The following is a 24,791-nucleotide window of genomic DNA, read 5'->3' as shown; positions in this document are numbered from 1 at the left end:
TAAGCCAAGTCAACTTATCTCTACATAACTAAAGGCAAAGCTAACTTGTCTGTTGTGATGGTTAATTTCATGTGTCAGCTTGGCCAGGTGATGGTGTCCAGTTGTTTGATCAAGCAAGTTCTGACCTGATTGTTACTTCCAGGACATTTCCTGGACTTGACTCATTAGTAAGTTGATTGCATCTACAGCTGATTACATCTCCAATCAACTGAGGAGATTGCCTTCAACAATGAGAGACATCTCATCCAATCAGGTGGAGCCTTAAAAGGAGAAGCAGATTTCAGCAGTCAGAAGAGAGAACTTCCATCTCTACCTCAGCCAGCCAGATTCTCCTGGGGAATTCATTGACAACCTTCATCAGAATTCCCAGCCTGTGGCCTGCACGATGGAATTTGGACTTGTCCAATCCCACAGTCATTCGAGACAATTCTTTTAAAAATCTCATAATATTTGCAATATCAGCTGTTGGATCTGTTTCCCTGGAGAACCCTGACTAATACATCTGTACGTGTTGAAATTGCCGACACATGCCCAAGACAAGTTATCTGTGAGACAAGCTATTTGAGCCTCTCCAGGCTTGCACGACTGCTGGGACATTCTGACATTCTTGGAACCTGGGTCTTGATTTCCCTAAAACCAGGACTTTTGTTGGGGGTAAATAAGTATGTGTGTTTTTTCCCTACAGAACAAGAAATTTTATTAATTTGAATGCTTGTGCATAATGAATAAGAAGCTTAATTGGAGGAGGCCATGGGAAACATCAGCTACTGGGTTTCTGGGCAGGTTTAAGATATTTAAAGATTGATGGCAAAATTGTTCATGAAGTCTTTTTTTTGTTGTTGTTCAAGATGTACAGCTTTCCTTTTACGTGACAATTTTCACTAACAGTTCTTATAATATGAAGTTAAACTAGTCTTTTGCCTGTCAAGTTAAATGAAAAATAAGAGGAAGCAAAACAGAAAATCTCCCTTGTATATAAGGGTGATAAAAATAGTTCACATATATTTTAGCATTTACATTTGGAACATTATTAAGGGAATCTTAATTTTTAATTGTTCTTAAGTTTTAAATGGTCATGACAGTGGAGTCTATTGAATTATTGATCATAGTAGCTTTATAAACAATCAAGATAGATGTACAAACAAAATTTCAGATGCTCTTGGAAACATATTTTAAGATACAGGTACATGTGATATTTATTTCTTTTTGGGTTTGTTCATCCTGTGGGGATACTGAAAAAACTATCTTACACAAATATTTATCGTTTGATAACTATAGCTTGAATAGATCACAAAGTTGGAATTTTCAAAGTTTTCTCGATAAGCTTCAGGTCCAAATATCTCAAAGACATCTTGTGCCCTAACATGGATATTTTGCTTATTTTTTTTTCTCATTACAGTTAATATCAGTGGGCTCTTTGTTGGCAATTTATGTTGGTCAATATTTATTCTGGCAAAACCATTCCTTATGGTCAAGCAGATAGGAAAGATTTTCCCCAGTGCAAGGAAAATAATCTGGGTCAATAATGAAGTCAAAGGCAAACGTGTTTCAGGACATTCTTGAAAAGCAGTTTTGGCCATCCTCAGATCTTTTTTCCTTTTCTTCCAGTTGTGCAGTCACTGCCCTATTCTCTTCTGTTCTCCATCTGTGGAGGTCACTCTTGTTGGGTGTCACATCCATCCGCAGATCTCGGGCATCTATATACAAGCTGCTCCACCACTTGCAAAGTGTTTTCAGCAAGATCCAGTAAAGAAGATTTGATAGTTAGCATTTCATTCCCTTCTAAGACTTCCTTTTCTTATTGTTTTTTGCTTAACCAGTTATCTATCTATCTATCTTTCTATCACCTATCTAATCTATATTTTTGTATAATCGCATATTTACTATATAAACTGCGTCTTTCTCAGGGAAAAAGACAATTAGCAAATTGTCTCCTTTTGTTAGGTGAACAGTCTCACTTTTCTAAATTCTTAAAATTTGTCTTATTTGACACCATATACACCCCACACACATTTTTAACACTTTGCATTAGTACAGTTCCTTTGTTACAATTGATGAAAGAATATTATTATAATTGTACTATTAACTATATTTCATAGCTTACATTTGGGTTCACTGGTTGTGTTGTTCAGTCCTATGTGGTTTTTTTTTTTTTAATTTTTATCCTAGTAGCATATAAACAACCTAAAGTTTCCCCCTTTAACCATATTCAAATATATAATTCAGGTCTGCTAATTACATTCACGATGTTGTGCTACCAAAACCATGACCATTTCTAAAGCTTCTCCGTCACCCTAAACAGAAGCTCTGTGCCCACTGAGCATCGATGCCGCATTCTACCCCCACCCCGGCTTCTGTACCCCATGTTCACTGGCCTTTCTAGATTCTCACACCCTGCTCAGACAAGGGCAGGAACATCTAGACTTTAGTTCTAGACAATATTCCTAGTCAGTCCTTGGTTTTGAACACTCATTTCATCAATGAAAAGTTATTTTTGGCTCCCAGCATGATAATGAATAAACCTTCTGGTGTTGATTGGCAATAAAGAGAACCCAAGTGGGCTTTTGGTGAGTCTTTCAAATGTGGGCTCTCACCACTGGTAGAGTTTTGTATTCCTAATTTAGGAAAGCTGAGTACCCCTAAGAAGTAGATTAAAACTAACTAAATCGCATGCTGAAGAATTTGACCTGGCTTAAGAATTTGAAAACAAATTTCAGACACTCGCGCAACCTTCCCAAACCTTAGCTCTTGAGAAAACCACTGCGTTGTAGCTCAGACAAATAATGTTCATGGTCAGTGTCTTCTCTTTAAGAAGGCAGGAAACTGAGAACTCAGTTTTAGAAAGCTTTTCATCCAAAACGGTCAACATATTTATAATGGGATTTAAAGGAGTCAGTTTGACTTTTCTGGAATTTTCATTCATGCCAAGTAGTACTTCTTCCATTGATACCAAATAAAGGATATTTTATTGCAGAGGGCGCTACAACAAATACAGTCCTTACTGTTTTCTCCTTTTAAAGAAAATGCCACAGATTAGTGATCTGGAAGGTTTTGAATAAAAACACTTCAGAGGAAACATTGTTTTGAGAGCCCTGTTCAGCTTAATTAACTCACGTAGGCTGTCCAAATTCATTCTGGATCTGGAGGCACTTTCCAGACAAAATGTTATGACAGAGCCCATACCAAAGATTTGGGGCAAGTATTTCTGTTTGCTGAGCTGTCACTTCAAGCTAAACAAATGTCAACAGAGAATCTTTAGGCAAGTTAACATTCCCCTGAATTGGTTTTTTTAATCTCATCCATGAATGTAGTTTCATTCCCATGGGTACATTCGGTCTGAACTAACAAGCTGGGTACAGATGGATGATGGGAACTGCTCAAAAAATAGTCCTTTGTTCATTTGGGAAAATTTGATCCTAGTCTAATTAAAATTCTTCCTCCATCAATTTCAAGCAATCTAAACATCTATCATCAGTTCTTCAAGAAGTTAAACATAGAATTACCATCTGACCCAGCAATTCAATTCCCAAGGAATTGAAAACGGGCTCAAATGTGTACTTGTACACAAATATTCATGGCAGCACTATGTGCAATAACAAAAAGGTGAAAATAACACAAATGTCCTTCAACAGATGAACAGATAAACAAAATGTGGTCTATTCACACAGTGGAATATTACTCATCCATAAAAAAGAATGAGGAACTGATACTTGCTACAACATGTGTTGTGGATAACAGAAACATTATGTTAAGTGGAAGAAGCAAGACCCAAAAGGTCACATATTATATGATTCCATTTATAAGAAATATCCAGAATAGGTAAATCCATGGAGATAGAATGCAGATTGATGTTTGCCAGGGACTGGAGGTGAGGGGCAGGGGATGGGGAATCACTGCTTAATGGGTACGGGTTTTATTTTTGGGGGTTGTGAAATGTTTTGGAACTAGATTGAGATGGTGGTTGCACAGAATGGTGAATGTATTGAATGTCACTGACTTGTACTCTTTGAAAAGGTTAAGTTCATGTTATATAAATTTCACCTAAAGAATCGATTGCTTTCTCTATAACTGAGTATTTGATGATCTGGGAAATGGGATTTCTGGAATATTCACCCAACCTTTTATGAGCATCTTGTCATCTATCCAGGAGTTTTCCCCAGGCCAACCTCAGCTCTCCTTGGCACTGCAGCTCTGCAGACCGGCTGTGATCACATCCTGAAAAACTAAAAAAAAAAAAAAAAAAAAAAAATTCTGCATGGTATTTTTTCTGACCACTGGATGTCATAAGTGCACAATATATGCTTCAGCTAGGAAAACTGGGTGCTTAGAGGAAAGCAGCTCCATTCCCTAGGACGGTGATTCTCTTGACTGCAGAAGGCACCAGGCAAGTTTTGAGACATTCAGAAGTGTTTTGTTTTGTTTTGTTTTGTTTGTTTGGGAAGCATGGCATTGAGAAGCAAACAAAATTCAGGCCATTGTAGATAGGCAAACTGCAGCACTGTCTTCTTTGTGATTTTCAGGACATTTCAATGGAGCACCAGTTATGGGAGGAAAATAGACATCTAAAATAAGCTGCTCTCAGAACACTTCTCGCCAAGGAAGGTGAGTGACCTGGAACTTTGGCCTCAGGCAGCACGGGGCTCGCTCATCTGGCAAAGTAAAGTGGGCACCTAGATGCTCATTTTCACTATCTTACTTCCCAAGGACTGGTCTTTCTATTTCACTAGGGAGCAACTTCCTTGTCAATCATCCTGAATACAGTTGGCCACATTCAGAATTGAGCATATGTTGGGGGTTTGAGCCGTGTAGCCACAAAAGACATGTTCAAGTCTTAACCCACATTCTGGGGGTGTCAATCCGTTTGCAAATAAGTCCTAGAAATGTATTATTAGTTAAGGGTGGACTCATTTGTGAATAGGATCTTCAAAGATCCTCTTTAGACAAGACCACACTGAATCAGGGTGGCCCTTCCTCCGTACGACTGGACCCCTTAAAAGCAGAAGAAACCCAGATGCAGTCAGTCGGTAAAGCTAGGAGTCAGCAGAAATCAGAGGAGCAGAGCCAAAGAGAGAGAGATGGCCATGTGTCAAAGGGTTGCTGAAACACAACTGACCCCGGGAGGAAGCAGGCCCTGCCAGGACCTTGATGGTGGACTTTGAGCCCCCAAAAACTGTGAAGCCAGACATCCCTGCTGTTTAAGCCAACCCAGGGTGTGGCATTTGTCACAGCAGCCCTGACAGACTATAATAGCATGATTTTAGCATTTTCAGCTTGTGCTGCTTTGAACCTGTTGTGTACCCCAGACTTTAATCTATTCTTGTGGGGGAAGACCTGTTGTGGGTGAGACCCTTTGATTAGGTTGTTTCCTTGGAGATGTGACCCACCCAATTCAAGGTGGGTCTTCATCCTTTACTGGAGTCCTTAAGAGACTCATGGAGGGAGAGCGAGCTTAGAAAGAAAATGCCCCAGGAGAAGTAAGAAGAACCCACAGAAACTGAGAGAGCCATTTTGAAACCAGGGCCCAGGAGATGTCGCCATGTGCCTTCGACAGAGGAACCCCGGAGGCCAGCAGCCTTTCCTCAGAGAAGGTATCTTCTTCTTGATGTCTTGATTTGGACATTTTCATGGCTTTAGAACTGTAAATTTGCAAACTAATAAATCTCCATTGTAAAAGCCAACACATTTCTGGTATATTGCATTCTGGAAGTTTTAGCAAACAGAAACACAGCTTTACCAAATTGTGATGTCAGTACTTTCTCATTGGCAAAAATACTCTTGGTTCCCTCTTTAAGTTGACACCAAAGCTGAGGTAGTTCAGGGGGGGCCTGAATGTGCAAACTGGCACATTAACTATTCCTCTGGGTCATGGGAAAATCATCCATGGAAATAAAACGGTTAACGTTTTTTTTTTTTTCATTAGGAAGGAAGGTCAAAATATTAAGAAGGAAGTAAATTGGGGCCTTGGTAGGTTAAATCTAACACTTTGGAGAACATCAAGGTCATTTAAAACCAAGTTTGGGTGCAAGTTCTAAGGATTTTAATGATTTTTAAAAAGCCTGTTCATGAAGATAGAACTGATAAAATCTGGGCTTAAGGACAATTGGAGTTGGAAGGATGGAAAAAGAAGAAAATAACCGCAAATTTGGTTAAGTCCTTTGAAAACTTTTTTTTTTTATTTCTCAAAGAGATACAACAATGGATGATTTAAAGCAGCAGCCCAGCAGCTGAGCAAACCAAGGAGTGAAGAGAAGAAATGTGTTTACCTTGAGAATGTACCCCAAGTCTCCCCATCCTTGTCGCCAATGACTTCTATTGTGGAAAAAAGATCAGAGACTCAGAACTTAGAAAGAGGATTTGGCCCTTTTTCAGAACTGCAGTGCAGGAAAATACAGGAAGGACCACGAGTGTCAGGATGGGTGGGCAGAGAAGGTGCCTCCCAAAAGATGTCCCTTGAATGGATGAGGGAGGAGCCCTGTGGGTCTGCAGGGGAACAGTGTTCCAGGCAGGGGGTCAGCAGGTGCAGAGACCCTGAGGTGGGAGCATGCCTGGTGGGTCTAAGGAACAGCAGAGGAGCAGCACCACCAGGGCTCCGTGGAGGAGGGCAGAGAAGCAGGAGACAGTGTTGGAGACAGAGTGGGGTAGATGGCTTGGACTTGAAGCCATGGTGAGGACTCAAGATCACTCCGAGGAAGGTAGGAGCCATTGGAGGGCTTCCAGCAAGGAACACCTGATCTGACTCATGCTTAGAAGGACCCCTTGGGTGGCCTGGTAGAACAGAGACCAGAGGGGAACAGGCAGAGGCCACTGCAGATGCCCAAGCAAGAGAGCTGGTGGCTGAGCTCAGGTTGGTAGAATGTGGAGGTGAAGAAGGGTGGTCAGAGATATTTTGCAGGTGGCCTTGCCGACAGGTTCTGTAATGGATTACACGTGAGGAGAACTCACATTCACCGAGTTCGTTCCCACTTTAGGGTTTCTTTCCTCAGACCTTCCCGTGGCTCTTCCTTCTCAGTCAGGCCTGCTTTATTTCTTTCATATATTTACCATCATCTGAAATAATCTTAATTTATTTTTAATATTTGTTTCCTTCAACCAGAACATAAGCTCTGTGAAAGCATAGCTTAGAAAAGTGTCTGAAACATTGTATACAGGTGGATGTATCACTTAGGAATGCTTTCAGATGCAAGTAACAGAACACACAAATATCATGACTCAAAAAAATAGGGGATGTTGTTCTTGGATAATCAAAGGTCTGGAGGCAGTTCCTGGCATTGCTTCAGTTGCTCAGTGAAGGCATCAAGAAACCAAATCTCTTTCTTTTGTTCTGCTCTGCCATCTTTAGCAGGTTGGCTTTTTATCTTCATGGTTGCAGGGAAGCTGCCACAGCTCCAGGCATCCTGGTTTTCAGGCCAAAGGAGGAAGAATAATTGATTGCAAGCTGTCCTCTTGCATCTGCCTATTTTTATAAAAACCTGAAAGCTTTCCCAGATATTTTCCTGGCAGATTTTCATTATGTCCATTGGCTAAAGTGAGCGACATGGCTCCTCTTAGCTGCAAGTTTGGCTGGGAAATGGGCAAGGGGAAGGTGGTTAGGGAAGGCTGATGGGCTAATCAACAACGGTGCCTGCCACAGGGGAGCAAACAAAATGGCAGAGACTGATCATAAAAGACAGCACTCACAACAGGACCAAAAACGTTCAGCAATCATAGGCTGAAACTAGGTTTAAAGGCTATCAAAAGATTGCAGTCACCCAATTCAATTCCCTTAACGACCCAGCATTAAGCCAGGCTCCCCGGTTTAGGGTGATCCTCTCTGCGACAGCCCTTCAGGGATCCGTTGCAAGGTGGGGGACCCAGGTGATCTGCACTTCTGACCAACTGACTACAAATTTGGGGTTCCCCCCATCCCCTCAGGTTTGATATTTTGCTAGAACTCACAGAACTCACTGAAAGAGCTCTACCTATGATTATAGTTTTATTTTAATAAAAGGATACAAATGAGAAGAAGGCAAAAGAAGAGATTCAGGGATCGGGGTGGCCAGGCGGCTATGACAGGGTTCAAAGCTCCAACCCCCCACCACATGGGTGGTCTTTCAGGTGGGGCCATCCCCCATCCCGAGACCACAGGTGTGGCTGGACCCGCCCCGTTGTTTCCTTAGCCAAGGAACTCTCAGGTGTGGTCCTGGGCCCATCACCAATAACCAAAGACATCCTATCATGGGAAATCCCCAAGATTCAGAGGCTGCTCCCCCAGGAACTGAGGATGGAGACCAGTGGAGGTTTTCATTTTACCACACTAGGAAAGTCTTAGGAAGGTCAAGTAAAATAAAACACCCAACTGCATTGGGTGTTGCTGGGAGGGACCCCTTTCCAAGAAGGAATTTTCCACAAGACAGTTGACCTGCAGGGGCTTTCTGAGAAAATGGAAGCAGCCCACGGAGTTGCAGTTAAGCAACAGCTGGTGATAAACCAGTTTTGTCCAGTAGAGATACCGTAACAAAATGAATAAGCATGCTACACTAATCAATGAATGTCTGCTCCCCCACTTTGTAAGATCCGCCCCCCCATGTAAAACAGAAACTTAACATCAGTCAATCAAAACATTTCCTCACTTTTGACAGGAAGATCATTCACTCATGCATTCATTTGTAATTCCTGCTTTGTTGAGGATTTTTGTATCTAAGTTCATGAGTGACATTGGCTTTTAATTTTTCTTTCTCATGCTGTCCTTGTTAGATTTTGATGCTGTCTGGCTGTGAACCTACAGAATAGCGTTATGTCAAAATTTGGTGGGCACTTGAGACTGAAAAACATCAAATGAAGCAGGCCACTCCATATAGCAAAATAGTAACAGTTTATTAGGGAACTTACTAACCTGGCAGCTGGTCCTGGGCCGCCGCAGGCAGGATCCACACCACCCAGGGGGAAAACAGGGAGTTATATGGGCAAGAACAAGGGAGGCACAGAGCCAAGGTGTGATTTGCAAAATTGTAGCAGGAGTAATTTAATACAGAGAGCTATCATGCTTAGGAATGCACATTTGCACTTTAAGAGGCACCTACAGGGAGTTTTTTGTTTTTTTTTTCCCCCCATAATTATGGGACTATTCTGGTTTTCTTTTCCTAAACTTTACATTCTTGTAAGAAAGTGTCCACTTGAAATTTTCATTTTTAACTTTTTTTAATTCATTTTTATTGCGATATATTCACATACCATGCAGTCATACAAAGTATACATTCAGTTGTTCAAAGTACCATTATATAGTTGTGCATTCATCACCAAAATTAATTTTTGAACATTTTCATTATCACACACACAAAAATAATAAGAATAAAAATTAAAGTGAAAAAGAACAATTAAAATAAAAAAAGAACACTGGGTGCCTTTTTTTTTTTGCCCCCATTTTTCTACTCATCCATCCATACACTGGACAAAGGGGAGTGTGGTCCACATGGCTTTCCCAATCACATTGTCACCCCTCATAAGCTACATTTTTATACGATCATCTTCAAGATTCATGGGTTCTGGGTTGTAGTTTGATAGTTTCAGGTATTTACTGCTAGCTATTTGAATTCATTAGAACCTAAAAAGGGTTGTCTATATTTTGCGTAAGAGTGCCCACCCAAGTGAACTCTTGACTCCTTTTGGAATCTCTCAGCCACTGAAACTTATTTCATTTCCTTTCACATCCCCCTTTTGGTCAAGAAGATGTTCTCCATCCCACGATGCCAGGTCTAGATTCCTCCCCAGGAGTCATATTCCACATTGCCAGGGAGATTCACTCCTCTGGGTGTCAGATCTCACGTAGTGAGGGGAGGGCAGTGATTTTACCTGCTAAATTGGCTTAGCTAGAGAGAGAGGGCCACATCCGAGCAACAAAGAGGCATTCGGGAGGATACTCTTAGGCACAATTACAGGCAGGCCTAGCCTCTCCTTTGCAGCAACAGTCTTCCCAAGGGCAAGTCCTGTGATAGAGGGCTCAGACCATCAAACCACCAGTCCCCGAAATCTGTGAGCACACGAGCAACCATTGAGGTGGGGAAGCCCAACACCCTTGAATTCTCCACCAGCTCCTCAAGGGGGCTCTGCATATTTTTTTCATTTTTTTTTCTTTAAATTAACTTTTTTTTTAAAATTAACTATATCAAAAAAATTAAAAAAAATACAGTAAAAACATTTCAAACAAACTATGATATAACAAGGGAGCAAGGAAAAGATAAGTGACCTAAAATAACTACTTTACTTCCAACATGTTCCTATTCTACCCCAAGAAAATAACCTAATATAGCATCATTGTTAACTTTTTAATTGAGGTTTTTACATATTGAAAATGGCACAATTGATAAATTATCTTAACATGAACTCCCTTGTGTAACTGTCACCTCAATCAAAAGTATAGCCACCTCTCCAGCAGGTCTCTCGTGGTCTCTTCCGGTCATTTTTTTTTTTCCAAAAACAATTTTTATTAAAACCACTAATGAATATTGTTAAAATATCCCAGAGTCTTGAGCAAGTGCTAGGGAAAAACCACCAAACATAATGACATATGGCTCTCTGAAGTGTATTATGTAAAACAACTATCTTTTATTCAATTTAGGCAAAGATTATAGTAAAATATGGTATCTGTCATAGAAGAGGTTCATAAAATGACACTGGTGGTTGTACTTCTGAATCTCATTCCCATCACCTTCTATGCATATTATATAATACATAGATATCCTGGTTTTGCTCCCTAAGAGGTTACCAGCCGGTGATTCCAAGTTTACAAGCAAAGCAGACATGGAAACCTTGTCCTTGCAGCTAGTCCTGTCACTATTAGAAACATGACATTCATATGCTGTGCTGGTTTGAAGCTATATGTACCCCAGACATTAAATTTAATCCATTCCTGTGGGTGTGAGCCCACTGTAAGTAGGACCTTTTGATGAGGTTACTTCAGCCCACCTCATTCAGGGTAGGTCTTAATTCTATTCCTGGAGTCCTTATAAGTGGAACGAAATTCAAACACACAGAGAGAAAGCCACTAAAGCAAGAAACTGAAATCAACAAAACCCGGAAGAGAAGAGAGAGACCAGCAGATGCTGTTATGTCTTGCCATGTGGCAGAGGAGCTAAGGATCACTGACAGCTAAATAAATTGTCTAACCTGACCCATTTCATGGAATTTGCTTTAAGCAGCCTAGGAAACTAAAACATATGCTAAATGGATTATAAAGAAGTAGTATATTATGTGCAATTAGAGAAAAAATAAAGTCAGATTCTTCCAGGCATAAATGTACAAGTGTTTTAAAGTTTCATAGTAAACAAATATCTAAGTTAGGCTTTTCTCATATTTCCAAATAAGGTGATGTTGAACAGATCTTACAATGAACTTTTACATTTGACCTCCTTTTCTGTAAATATGGTCTCAAAAATTGCAACCTAGTTGCAGACCTTCTCTTTACAAAAATTCTCCCCTCTTAACACACAAGGCTTTCTGGAAAGGGTCCAGACAATTTGGCCCGCGATGGCAGCCTCAAGTGGGAAGGTGTGTGGTAGGGAAGGCATGCCCCGCTACCCACCCCCCACCCCCTTTTTTTAGCTTGAGCTTTTAACGTCAAACTATAAAGTCTTTTAAGGTCAGGTCTTAAAATAAGCCTTTCACAAAATAAGGCAGCTTTATGCTGTAAAAACTTTAGTCTTTGTCAAAGGTTATGTTTTTCTGTCCTCATCTGTTGCTTTCAGCTGTCAGCATCTTCTTTGGAGATCAGTTTTTTCTTCTTAGCGACACCTGCAGTCGGCTCTTTGGCCGCCCAGGGATGGTTTAGAGCCTGGATGTGTGGGTCTAACACTGTCCAACAAGAGCCCGCTGTTGCTTCACCTGCAGGAACGGGCTGAGCTGAGCCCCAGCGTTTCCCGCGCGTTTCCCGAGATCTTGGGGCGGGAATGCCGGAACGCCTTTGCCACAGGGGCCACAGCACCTGCTACGATGGTTGCAGCCCGTTGCCAGGGAAGCGATGTCAGTGCCACACGTCACAGCACTTGGGGTGGAGAGCGCGCCCTCGCCTCCGAGGGGCTCCCGGAGGAGTTCAGGTAGGGGTCTGACTTGCGAACGCCTTTCCGGCTGGCCTTAGGGTGATCCTCCAGCTGGTGGTCTGGCCGCCCCCCTGGCGCCATCCGCGCAGTGCTGGGCCTCCGCCGGCCCCACCGGATCCTGGAGCCGGAGCCACGGCGGCAGGGGCGCCCCCACGGAGCACCCCGGATGCCCCCGGCAGCGGCGCGGGCCGGGGATAGGAGGGAGTGCGGGCTCCGCGTCCACGCCTCCTTCCCGCTGCGTAGACAGCACCGCACCACGCCGCTCTGGCTGCTTTACCTTACACTTTTTTTTTTAAACTTTATTTATCAAAAAATTAAAAAAAAATTTAAACAAAGCAAAACAAAGGAATAAGAAAAACAACCTAAAATAACTACGTCTAGTCACTTCTAACATTAGAAATTAGGTTTGCCAATTTCAAAGCTTGATATAAATAGAATCATATTCTGTTTGTCCTTCCTTGTTTGGCTTTTTTCATTCAACATTTTGTGAGATTCAGCCATGCTGCTGCCTGTATGGGAGCAATAGCTAATTCATTGCATTGCATGAATACACCACCATTTATTTACCCATTGCACTGTGAATGGATATTTGGATTGTTTCCTGATTTGGGCTGTAACGAATGATTCCATTATGAACATGCTTGTATTTGCCTTTTGATGCACAAATTTACAGCTTTCTGTTGGGGACATACCAGGGACAGAATAGTTAGGTCATGGGGTTTGCATATATTCAATTTAGCAGATACTGACAGTTTTCCAAAGTGGTGGGACCAATTTCATACACTCCCATACAATGAGAGTTCACAATCTTGCTCACATTTAGTATTGTCAGCCTTTAATTTTTTTTTTTTTTTTTTTTTTTTTTTTTTGCCTTTCGGGTAAGGATGAGTTTGTGTAGTAGAATCTCACTGTGGTTTTAATTTTCATTCCCCTTGTCACTAAGGAAGTTGAAACTTTTAATAAGTTAATTGGCCGTCTGGAAACCCTGTCCTGTAAGTGCCTCCAGTCTTTGCCTATTTGCCTATGGGCTGTTTGATTTTTTTCCTTCCTGATTTGTAAAAGTTCTTTACATAATCTAGACATGAGTCCTTTGTTGGTTATATGTATTGAAAATACCTTCTTCCACTCTGGGGCTTGCCTTTTTACATGGTGTCATTTGATGAACCAGAGTTTCTAATCTTAATGTAGTTCAATTTATCAATCTTTTCCCTTACATTCTGTTTAGGAAATTCTTGCCTATCCTTCCCTTTATTGCAGTCTTTAATTTCCTTCAATAATTTTCTTGTGTTGAGGTGAAATTCACATAACATAAAATTAATCATCTTGAAGAATACAATTCGGTGGCATTTAGCACAATCACAATGTGTGCAAACACCACCTAGATCAAGTTCCAAAACACTTCATCATCCCAAAAGAAAGCCCCATAACCAGTCACTCCCCATTCTTCTCAGCCCCCAGCCCCTGGCAACCTGTAATTTGTTTTCTGTCTCTATGGATTTACCTATTCTGGGCATTTCATGTAAATGGAATCATACAATATGTGACTTTGTGCGTCTGGCTTCTTTCACTTAGCATAATGTTTTCAAGGTTAAGTTCACCCACACTGTAGCATATATCAGTTCTTCATTCCTTTTTATGGCTCAGTAATATTCCATTACAAGAATATACCACAATTAAAAAAACTTTTTATTTTGAAACAATTTCAAACATACCAGAAAGGTATGATTTTTATATTAATACAAAAATAATACAGAACTCCGATATATTCCCTTCCCAGATATCCAGACTTACTAACTTTAAACATTTTGCTGCATTTGTTAGGATATGACACAATTTTTAAAATCCATTTATCTTTTGATGGACATTTAGGTTATTTCACCCTTTGGCTGTTTTGAATAGTGCTAATATGAACATGTGTGTACAAGTATTTGTTTGAGTACCTATTTTAAATTATTTTGGATAAATACCTAAGAATGGAATTGCTTGTTCATATGTAATCCTACAATTAACTTACTGACTGACTGTCAACTGTTTTCACAGTGGCTGCCCCACGGCTGCACCGTTTTACATTCCCACCAGCAATGTACCAGGGTGCCTCTTTCTCCACAGTCTCCCGGACACTGATTTTCTGTTTGTTCGTTTTTGTTTTTTAATATAGTAACCATCTTATTAGGTGTGAAGTGGGATCTAATTGTGGTTTTGATTTGCACTTCCCTACTGGCTACAGCACATGTGCTTGTTGGCCATTCGGATATCTTCTTGGAGATCTGTATTCAGGTCCTCTGCCCATTTTTGAATTGGGCTATTAGTCTTCTTGGTGCTGAACCATAAGAGTTCTTTATATATTCTGGATATTAAAATCTTATCAGATCTGTGATTTGCAGCTATGTTCTCCCATTCTGAAGGTTTTATTTTCTTGATAATGTCCATTGATGCATAAGAAGTTGTAAATTTTTCTGAAGCCCATTTTACCTAGTTTTTCTTTTGTTATTCATACTTTTGTTTTCATAGCTAAAAATCCATTGCCAAATCCAAGGTCATAAAGATCTTCCCCTCTGTTTTCTTCTAAGAGTTTTATAGTTTTACCTCTTACATCTCTCAATAATTTTTTATTGGAGTTATTCATAGACATTTGATGTTTTCTGGTGTCTTATAAATGGTATTTTTTTTTTAAATAGACTTTTAAATTTAGAATAGTTTTAGATTTACAGAAAAGTTACTTTGATAGTACAGAGTTCCTAAAATTATATCATTTTTAAATGTTTAAAAATTAAAAAATTATTTTTATCTGTCCAGTATCTCTAGTTTTCTCAGTGGGAGGATTGATGTAAAATGAGCTAGGCTGCTTTTGCTGAAGCGGGAAAATTTTAAAGATTTTTAAAAGTTTCTGTTTATGTGTTACATCCTCTTTTTACTTCTAGATCAATACTGCAGAGGTTTGTCTGGGTGCACAGTAAAAGGCTCTGTTTCCTGACACGGAGGCTCCCCTGCATCTGGGGAGGGGGCTGTCCTGCCTGGAGCGAGGCCCTGTTCCAGGGGCATCGGGCCCCCCAGTCCTGGCCAATTGACCATGTTGCGCATTTGATCCCTCCCTCTCCCCAGCACTGTTGACAGCCAACTCTGTCCACATCATGCCGTCACAAAGAGCAATCGTGAGCTCCGCTGACACCTTAGCTGTTCATCTTGTTTCTAGCAGCCTCCTCCATTCCCGATGTGTTTGATGACATTGTTGACTTACTGCTCAATTCTTTGAAGTCCAAATCCAGTTTTCAGCAGCTCGTGGGTTAATTCCGCTTGGCAGCTCCCCGTGTTCATGGGGCAGGCTGAAGAGATGTTTTGATATGCCAAACATAATTATGGCAAGTTATGTTTCCTGTTTTGCTTATACCTAGATTATGAATAGAGAAGAGAATTTCCAGCAGGGTCTTGGTCCAGGCGTTTTTTGATGTAGGTTACAGGTCCAGAGCAAGGAGGAAGAGGGGTAGAAATGAAGGAAGAAAAGGTTCCTAATCCCTGAACTTGTGCATGTTACCTTATATGGCAAATTATGCAATTAGGTTAGGGCTTTTTAAAATGGGGAGATTATCCTGGATTGTCCAGGTGAGCCCTAAATGTAACCTCACGAAGAGACAAGCACAAGAGGTACAGAGGGGTAGGAGGACGTGATGATGGAAGCAAGAGATTGGAGCAATCAGCAAAGGATGCAGGAGACCTAGAAACTCAAAAAGGTAAGGAAATGGGTTCTCCACTCAGAGCCTCCAGAAGGAACCAGCCAACACCTAGACTTGAGCCCACTGAAAAGGATTTCTGATATCTGACGTCCAGAATTGTGAGAATAAGTTTGTGAAATTTTAAACACCAAGTTTTTGTAGTAACTTGTTACAGCAGCAACAGGGAACTAATATAGCTCTCTGCTTGTATAACCAGTCCCTTAGGCACGAAAAGGCCAGGGTAGGACTCAGTATTGATTGGGAGTTGCTTGTCGACCAGTTTAGGGTGGAAAGACACATACATCTGCCCAACAGAAGTAAACTTGGAGTGGAGCTCATTAAAGGGATATAAACAAGACCCCAGGATGCCCCAAGAAGTAGAAGATACTGTCAACATCCAAAATTGGACTCCCAGTTCCAACTGCACTTCCTGGTGGTAAGTTTACATGGAGAAGGGGCACAGATGTTGATAGTAGAAGAGCTGAAAGTATTTGTAGGTGTTTGTTTCCTATTTTGCTTATACCTAGATTATTAATAGAGAAGAGAATTCCAGCAGGGTTTGGGTCCAGGTGTTTTTTGATATAGGTTACAGGTCCAGAACAAGGAAGAAGAGGGGTAGAAATGAAGGAAGAAAATGGCAGCCGGTAGACACAACTAAGTGACAGGTATAGCGCTCTTGAAGGACACAAGAAACTGGAGATTCTCTAAAGACCGGGGAGGCTGGCGAGAGAAACCAGGGTGTTCCTGTTGAACTGGGCCTGGTTAAGGCTGAATAGTCAGCAAGTAAGTTTTTGACACAATAAGTTAGTTATGTTAATCCTTCACGTATATGGACATAGCTGAAAGTCATAAAGGAAACAAAATGTATTTGAGTAGTCAAAAAAGGTGTTTCAGGGTTTAAATGTTTTAGTTATAGAGGAACTAAACTCATTTCAACTGTATCCATTCTTCTCATACATGTAATCCTATGAAGTGTAGTCGTCCGGCTTCTGGCCAAACAGATCAAAAAGAGCAAACAGAGGGAGGGATGGCATTTCCAGCCTGCCTGGGCTGCCAGCTGCCTCCCGAGGTCCAGTGCCTTTAAAACTTGGGAGTCCACAGTTTTAAAAAGAAAAAAAAAATAAAATAAAGAAATTAAGTCCGACCAGGCTGCACACTACAACACTTTTGCTCTATACAATCTGTAAGACACACGATGACACTTAAACTAAAGTGGTCACAGATTTGGGAGGAGGTTGTGGAGGGCTGAGCCTTGGGGCCTCCAGGTCAGCTGCAGGGTATTTGTTGAATTTGACGTGGGAGAGGAGGCACTGGAAATAGTTCATAAGAACAGGAAAGAATTGAGGTTAAGTGCTGATGTGGCTCACGGTGATGTGTGCTCATGATTTAACAAAATGTCCACGTCATTCAATACCATAATTGTTGAATCCTTCCTTTTTGGAACCAAGAGTAATGAAGGGACAGATATGGCTTTTCTGAAGGCTGCTTTGGAAATGGCAAGAACTGCAGGACATTCTTTACACAAATCCTCAACTAGAGAACATATTCAAAAGAAAGCTTCAGAATGGAAAATCAAGACAGATGTTATTGCAGAGCAGAGATATGATCTTCCGGCATTGTGCAAATCCCATAAAAAGAAAACAGTGCACATTGAAGTGGACCTAGTTTGGTGTTCTTTTTAAAAAACTCCAAAGATAAAAGCAGCTGAAAATCTAAGTAAACTGAGTAAAATATTTGTTTACTGGAAAACAGCAACAAAACCTCCAGGAGACAACCCTATGAGGCACAGCTGGCAAACTCTTGTCAGAATTATAACTATAAAATTCAATACATAGCCCAACCCAGAAGCAGCAGTCCTCGGCTCCTTCTCCAATCTCTGGTTTGTCCTGCCTGCCCACTTCTTCAGCATCCACCATGTCCATCAGGGTCACCCAGAAAGCCTACAAGGTGTCCTCCTCCAGCTCCCGGACCTTCAGCAGCTTCCCTTACACGAGCGGGTCCGGCACCTGCCTCAGCTCCTACTTTTGGGTGGGCAGCGGCGGCAGCAGCTTCCAGGGCAACCTGGGTGCTGGCATGGGTCTGGTGGGGGGCTACAGAGGGGCAGGGAGTGCAGGGGGCATCACAACTGTCACGTTGAACCAGAGCCTGCTGAGCCCCCTTAAGCTGGAGGTGGACCCCAACATCCAGGCTGTTCAGTTGCAAGAGAAGGAGCAGATCAAGACCCTCAACTGCAAGTTTGCTTCCTTCATTGACAAGGTGCAGTTCCTGGAGCAGCAGAACAAGATGCTGGAGACCAAGTGGAGCCTCTTGGAGCAGCAGAAGATGGCTGGGAACAAAATGGACAACTTGTTCGAGAGCTACATCAACAACCTTTGGCGGCAGCACAAGGTGCTGAGCCAGGAGAAGCTGAAGCTGGAGGCAGAGCTTGGCAACATGCAGGGGCTGGTGGAAGACTTCAAGAATAAGTACGAGGATGAGATCAACAAGCGAACAGAGATGGAGGGTGAATTTGTCCTCATCAAGAAGGATGTGGATGAAGCTTACATGAACAAAGTAGAGCTGGAGTCCCGCCTGGAAGGGCTGACCGATGAAATTAACTTCCTCAGGCAGCTGTGTGAAGAGGAGATCTGTGGGCTGCAGGCCCAGATCTCGGACATGTCTGTGGTCCTCTCCATGGACAACAGCCGCTCCCTGGACCTGGATGGCATCATCGCCGAGGTCAAGGCCCAGTACAAGGAGATCACCAACCGCAGCCTGGCTGAGGCTGAGAGCATGTACCAGATCAAGTACCAGGAGCTGCAGACGCTGGCCGGGAAGCACGGGGATGACCTCCACTGCACGAAGACGGAGATCTCCGAGATGAACCGGACCATCAGCGGTCTCCAGGCTGAGATTGAGGGCCTGAAGGGCCAGAGGGCTTCCCTGGAGGCCGCCATTGTGGATGCTGAGCAGTGTGAGGAGCTGGCTGTTAAGGACGCCAATGCCAAGTTGGCCCAGCTGGAGGCCGCCCTGCACCAGGCCAAGCAGGACACTGCATGGCAGCTGCACGAGTACCAGGAGCTGATGAACGTCAAGCTGGCCCTGGACATCGAGATCGCCACCAACCGCAAGCTGCTGGAGGGCGAGGAGAGCCGGCTGGAATCTGGGATGCAGAGCATGAGTGTTCATATGAAGACTTCCAGGGGCTACTACTCAGGTCCACTGAGCCCCGTGTTTGGGGGCCTCTCAGGCTCTGGCAACAACTACTCATTCAGCTCCGGTGGGAGCCGCACGAGCTCCACCAAGGCCGTGGTTGTGAAGAAGATTGAGACCTGCGATGGGAAGCTGGTGCCCGAGTCACCCAATGTCCTGCCCAAGTGAACTGCCACTGCAGCCCCTCCCAGGCCACCCCCCTGATGTGCTGCCCCAGAGCATGGGGACAAGGAGCTGTGCAGGGAGGTGTAGGGAACAGGAGAGCTGGGGTACCCCTTCTTGCCCATGTCCCCAACTAGAAGCCAGTTTTGTCTTTTCCAAAATAAAGCCTCAGTTGGCTCTGCCAACCAACCTTGAAAAAAAAAATTCAATATATACACACTAGTATGTCCAGCTGCTCCTGCTGCCCAGGCCTTCCCCAGGACCTGCTGACCTCCCTACAGTCCATCAACTAGAGGGTTAACTCCCAGCCAAGCTGGGCCCTTCTGGGACCCTGTTGCAGCATCTACTGTTCCAAGAGGCCAAGCCCCGGTCTGATGGATGCTAAGGATTTGAATGTCACTCACGAACATGGGTGTGCATTACTTTAATGATTTCATTAACTAGCTAATGTGGTTCCCCGCCCTCCACTTAATATCTGATATAAGAACTCCAAAAATGTAACAGGGCTTGTTTCATGTTGGCAGAATGATTATATAGTCCTGGTTCCAGGGGATATAAGTATATTAAAATGCAGGATGATAATTGATATGTATATGAGTGGGCCTCAGTCATTAAGAAAAGTTTAATTACATGTAACTTTATTTAAGAAAGCAGGCAAGACTATGATACAATTTTGAAGTTTTAATCCAAAGTGGATTAAACATCCTGGTGGTTATATAGGGCTGAGTTTTTAATCATCTAGAAAACTCTCTTGTCCAGAATGACTCATTCTTCAGAATTCCAGAAGTCAGTGTTCTTACATGAAACAGAACAATAGCCTCTCTGCATTACTTACAGACAAAATGTGCATATTCTTGTGTTGCCAGACTCATTCTTCCACACCAGTCCTGTGCAAACCTGAACACTGGCTCACCTGCGCTGACTCTGCCTTCCTGCTCACCTGGGCTAAGTCTCCCTGCTCACCTGGGAAAACCGTGCCTCCCTGCTCACCTGGGCTGTGCTCCCTGCTCATCTGGGCTGACCGTGCCTCCCTGCTCACCTGGGCTGTGCTCCCTGCTCACCTGGGCTGACCGTGCCTCCCTGCTCACCTGGGCTGTGCTCCCTGCTCACCTGGGCTGACCTCCCTGCTCACCTGGGCTGACCGTGCCTCCCTGCTCACCTGGGCTGTGCTCCCTGCTCACCTGGGCTGACCGTGTCTCCCTGCTCACCTGGGCTGTGCTCCCTGCTCACCTGGGCTGACCTCCCTGCTCACCTGGGCTGACCGTGCCTCCCTGCTCACCTGGGCTGTGCTCCCTGCTCACCTGGGCTGACCGTGTCTCCCTGCTCACCTGGGCTGTGCTCCCTGCTCACCTGGGCTGACCTCCCTGCTCACCTGGGCTGACCGTGCCTCCTGACCCTCTTCATTTTCTTTGCCTAAGTGGGCATCTGTTACAGAGCTGGGGTGGCACCAAGGAAGAACAAAAGCTCCTTTCTCACTTTTGACATTATGTTGTGATGAAAATATACTTGTCAACTCATCTCAGCCACTGAAACCATGTGCCCTTGAAAAATAGGAGTTTATAATAAAAAGCAACCTCGTGAGTTGGATATGCTCTTGCATACAGGCAAAAGGAAATTCACGGTACAAAGTGACGCACTGGAAAAACAAATCAAAGCAAAATGCATGCTCCACAAACAAAAGAAGGAGGAAACTCATGTAAAAGGTCAATGGAAAATTTTAGAGTTGGAGAAGATAATGAGTCAGAAATTAGGTAACATTAGTGATATGTCTGTTATGCCACTGGGAGCGTGTTATACAGAAGCAGGGAGGGTCCCTTCCTTCCCAGTGGCAGATGGCTCAGACCCGGAGAGCCAAGCTGATCTGACCTGTTATTTACTCACTTTATCCACCTATTCTCAACATTAGCCGTCTGCACTGTCACTGGCCAGCCCCAGCTCTTGCCCAGTCAAAGAGGTGGAGAATGAGGCTAAAGCCTCAAAGGACTGTAAGGGGCTCGACAGTGGGGTTGCTAAAATTACAGACACCCAAAAGTGTCAGAGCACATTCTGTAGGACACACATGGGGCAAAAAAAGCCACAGGGCTCTGTTGATGATCTGAAGACACTAATCGCAGGACGGTGGAGCCCTGTGGCAGGCAGAGCTGGGGAGTGTCAGGAGCTGCGGAAGCTCATCTGTGTGTCCTCCTCCTGGAGCCACTGCCTTTGAGAGTCTGTTCTCCTCTGACGTCCCTCGGCCCCCTCTTTCCTCCCTCGCTGGTCCGTTCCCCCCACCCCACGGCTCAGGCTGACTCAGAGTTCCGTTTCACCCCAGCTCCAACTTGCATGGGCTGATCAGAGCCTCCCTGGTTTCTGTCTGGACCGCAGCCCTGCTTCCTGCCAGGTTGATGTCAGAGCTGATGCCCACCTTGGTACACCTAGCAGAGGTGGGGTGGATGGGCTCAAGCAGGTAGCTCTCTGGGCAGGGCTGTGGGCACAGCAGGCCATGCTTGAGGGATATGGCAAAGGCTGGGGAGCAGATAATTTCTGAAAACATGGATGAGAGTTCCATGAGTTGGAGATGAAGAGTCCTTCACTTTTGTCTCCAGCTCCCTTGCTAACTAGCTGGGTGACAATGGGAAGTCAGTTCCTTTTTTCATAAGCTACGGGGACTGAGTAGATAATAATGCCATTTGTCACATGCCAGGCACTGCTCCAAGCACATCACAGAAATTTGCTGTTGAGTCCCCCCTGAGGGAGGCACTATCATTGACCCCTCTTAAAGATGGGGAAACCAAGGCACAGAAAGGTTGAGTAAATTGCCCAAAGCCACACAGCTAGTAAGAGGCAGAGCTTCAGAATCCTTGCTCCTAACTGTGCTGTTTCTTTTGAGATTCTTTCAGCTCTTCAGCTTTATGGATCTAAGTTTTCAGGCGGATCTTTGCAGCAATTGATGTCCCTTAATTAACTTAAAACCAGGCGTCCTTTTGAAAGATTCAAGAGATCCCACATTCACCATCAATAGCCTTGTTGTGAATTCATGCAGCCAGGACCCTTTACCTTCCCAATATCCCTCTGACTCGGGGAGGGAATGAGAAATGAGGTGAAAGAGGCCAGGGAAGGGATCAGCCATTTCCAGAACAGGAAGATTTTCTGTATCTGGCCCCCGTGGCACGTGCCCTGCAGGAACTCTGCCTGTGCCTTCCCCAAAGGGCCTGTCCGTGGGTGAGAACTCAAAAGTCTCTCCCTCAGCTAGTTGCCAGCACTGTTTACCCAAATGGGTGCAAGAGGATGAGGCAATGCCTCGCTCAGACGTGTCTGATTGGTTGGGGTGTGATGAGAGCAAGTATCCCCAGGAGACACCTGGTCACCCACACCTGCTCGATGGCCCAAGGGCACGCGCTGGGATCTGGCTCAGGAGCCGAGGGCTGGGGTCCTGGGCCCGACCACAGCTTGGAGGCGAGAACAAGCCACGACTCTCTATCTTGGACTCTCCATCCCCTGCCAGCGCGCGGGGCCCCGGGCCAGGACCCCCGGCACCTGCCGAGGTTGGCCACGAGCCTGCAGCGGTGGCTTGTGTCCATTGCCGAGATGGGCAGGAAAGTCCAGGTGGGACCCGGTGACGGCTTTCAGGACACCGGCGGTGCCCCTCACCTCCTCCCAGGGCTCCGTTTGCCAGGAGCAGGGGGACAGGAAGCGCCATTGTTTGGGACAGCCTCCCCATCCTGCCCGAGGCCTTTTCCCTTTCCAGTGGACACTCGTCCACAAAGGCTGCACTGTGTGGCATGTCAAGTCGGTTATCACAAGACACTTATCCAGACCCATGAACGAACTGGACATGGCAGTGACTCTGGAGCTCAGGTGCCTGCGTCGGCTGTCAGAAGCCATTGTGGAGAGGGTGTTATTGTTTGAGTAGGTGCAGCAAGGGTGGATCCCGGAACCGGACTTGGTAAATTGCTCTTCACGGTTCCTCAGCCTTTAAAAGAAGAGCTGCCCGGGAGTTGTCCCGATTCCGGACCCGGAGCGCCGCGAGGATGCTGGTGGTTCTGCTGTCACTGCTTGCGGGTGCCCGGGCCCAGCATGGGTCTGACTGGTCCCACTCAGGTAAGCACCCCGCCCCGGCACGCACCCTCGGTCTCCTCTCACCATGAGGAAAAAGCGAGAAGCCTGCCATTTTTGCAGGATGGCAGCGCAGACGGTGCAAGGCTTTGCGCAGCTCCTCTCCTGGAGTCTGCTCGTTTGGGGGCTCAGACACAACCTTTTCAATGTCTCGGGGTGTATGAAGAACATACAGACTCAGGCTTCGATTAAGGAAAAGAGACAGTGGTTCTGCAGTGGGCATAATGAATCATTTACCCAGTGGACATAGAAGATATTCCAAGTGAATTCATTTTAAGTAATTGGCATGGCTTGGCTAGTAGCTAGGAAATGGGCTTTTAGAGAAAGATACCCAAGGGTGAAAGGTTTTTGGTTTGTTTTTTTTTTAACTATTTGCTGTAGATGATGAAAAGGTGGGGTTTGCCCTCCTCATGTCTACTCTTCTTCCAAACAGTTATATCCGAAACTGTTCCTTCCCATTCCCCTACCCTCCCCCACTGTTAAAACAGAAACAGGGAATGATTTATGTCCAGTTCCTGAATATACGTAAAATTTGTACAAAAATATCTTCTATGAAAATGATTTGTAATCTGTAGACTTAATATCTGGGAGATGTCTTGAGATGTAAAATCCCCATCCTTTGGGTTGTAGGTTTTTTGTTTTCTCCAAATAAATCTGATCTTTAAAGTTAAAAAAAAAAAAAAGAAAAGAAAAGAAAAAAGAAAAAAGAAAAAAGAAAAAAGAAAAACAAAAACAGTGGTTCTTCTGCTTCCTAAATCCCCGTACACTTGCAGAATTTTTGCTTTAAAACGCTTCCCTGCCACGGTGTGGCCGGTTCAAGAGCCCGCTCACCAGTCGATTGCAAAACCATTTGCTTAATTGGTCTGCATAAGTGGAAAATAAAGCTATTAGAAAGGATCTCCTGTAGCCTGCCAGAGGTTGCTACGGGGTTTTAGAAATGTCACGATACACATGTTTACCCAGAACGTCTCGACTCGACGTGCATGCCAGTCACCTGAGGGTGCTTCCTGGCTCCCTTCCTCAGTTGCAGTGGCCGAGACGTGAACCACACGTTACATGCACCCCGACTTTTAAAATGGGAGACTTAAACCTCCAGCATTTAGCATGGGTTCTGGCCCATGTGCTACCCAAAGAAAGGAAGGCTGTGTGAGGTCTGTGGACACCAAATGCCCCTCCGGGGGCACTGTGGAGGGTTCCTGCCTGCTGACCCCTCTTTTCTGTACTGGGCCAGGGAGTGGGGACCCGAGAAGGGGCTCAAGGCCACTGGTGGGGGGGTGGGGGGTAGGGGGTAGATCAGTGTTGAGCTCTCTAACTGCGCAGTCGGGGCTCGCCTCAGACATCTGGGGAAGTGCAAATGCCCTGTCCTGTTGGGTCAAGGGTGTCAGCATGAGGGACTCTGGGTGAGGTCAGGAGGTCCAGCTCCGGAAGCCAGGACTGCCCGCGCTGTCAGCCACCTGAGAACCAGAGGCTCTCCAGATGCTGTGTGAGCTCTGGGAGACCCGCATCTGGGCCCAGTTGTCCTGGGAGTGGCTCAGAGGTTAAGGAAGAGACAGAGTTCAAA

General features: G+C 44.4%; 1 protein-coding gene and 1 pseudogene across 1 annotated transcript; both read left to right on the top strand.

The window, feature by feature from the left end:
* Positions 1 to 11,502: 11,502 nt before the first annotated feature.
* Positions 11,503 to 17,463, top strand: LOC119514548 (annotated as a pseudogene).
* Positions 16,814 to 19,141, top strand: LOC119520568 (keratin, type II cytoskeletal 8-like). Its single transcript, XM_037818511.1, has 2 exons — positions 16,814 to 16,850; positions 17,688 to 19,141. Exon 2 carries the CDS (start codon positions 17,696 to 17,698, stop codon positions 19,139 to 19,141), a length of 1,446 nt encoding a protein of 481 aa, XP_037674439.1. The 5' UTR covers positions 16,814 to 16,850; positions 17,688 to 17,695.
* The last annotated feature ends 5,650 nt before the right edge of the window (positions 19,142 to 24,791 follow it).

The sequence above is a fragment of the Choloepus didactylus genome, chromosome 2 (genome assembly GCF_015220235.1).
Source record: "Choloepus didactylus isolate mChoDid1 chromosome 2, mChoDid1.pri, whole genome shotgun sequence".
NCBI classification, from domain to species: domain Eukaryota; kingdom Metazoa; phylum Chordata; class Mammalia; order Pilosa; family Megalonychidae; genus Choloepus; species Choloepus didactylus.
This window is presented reverse-complemented; position numbering and strand designations above follow the sequence as displayed.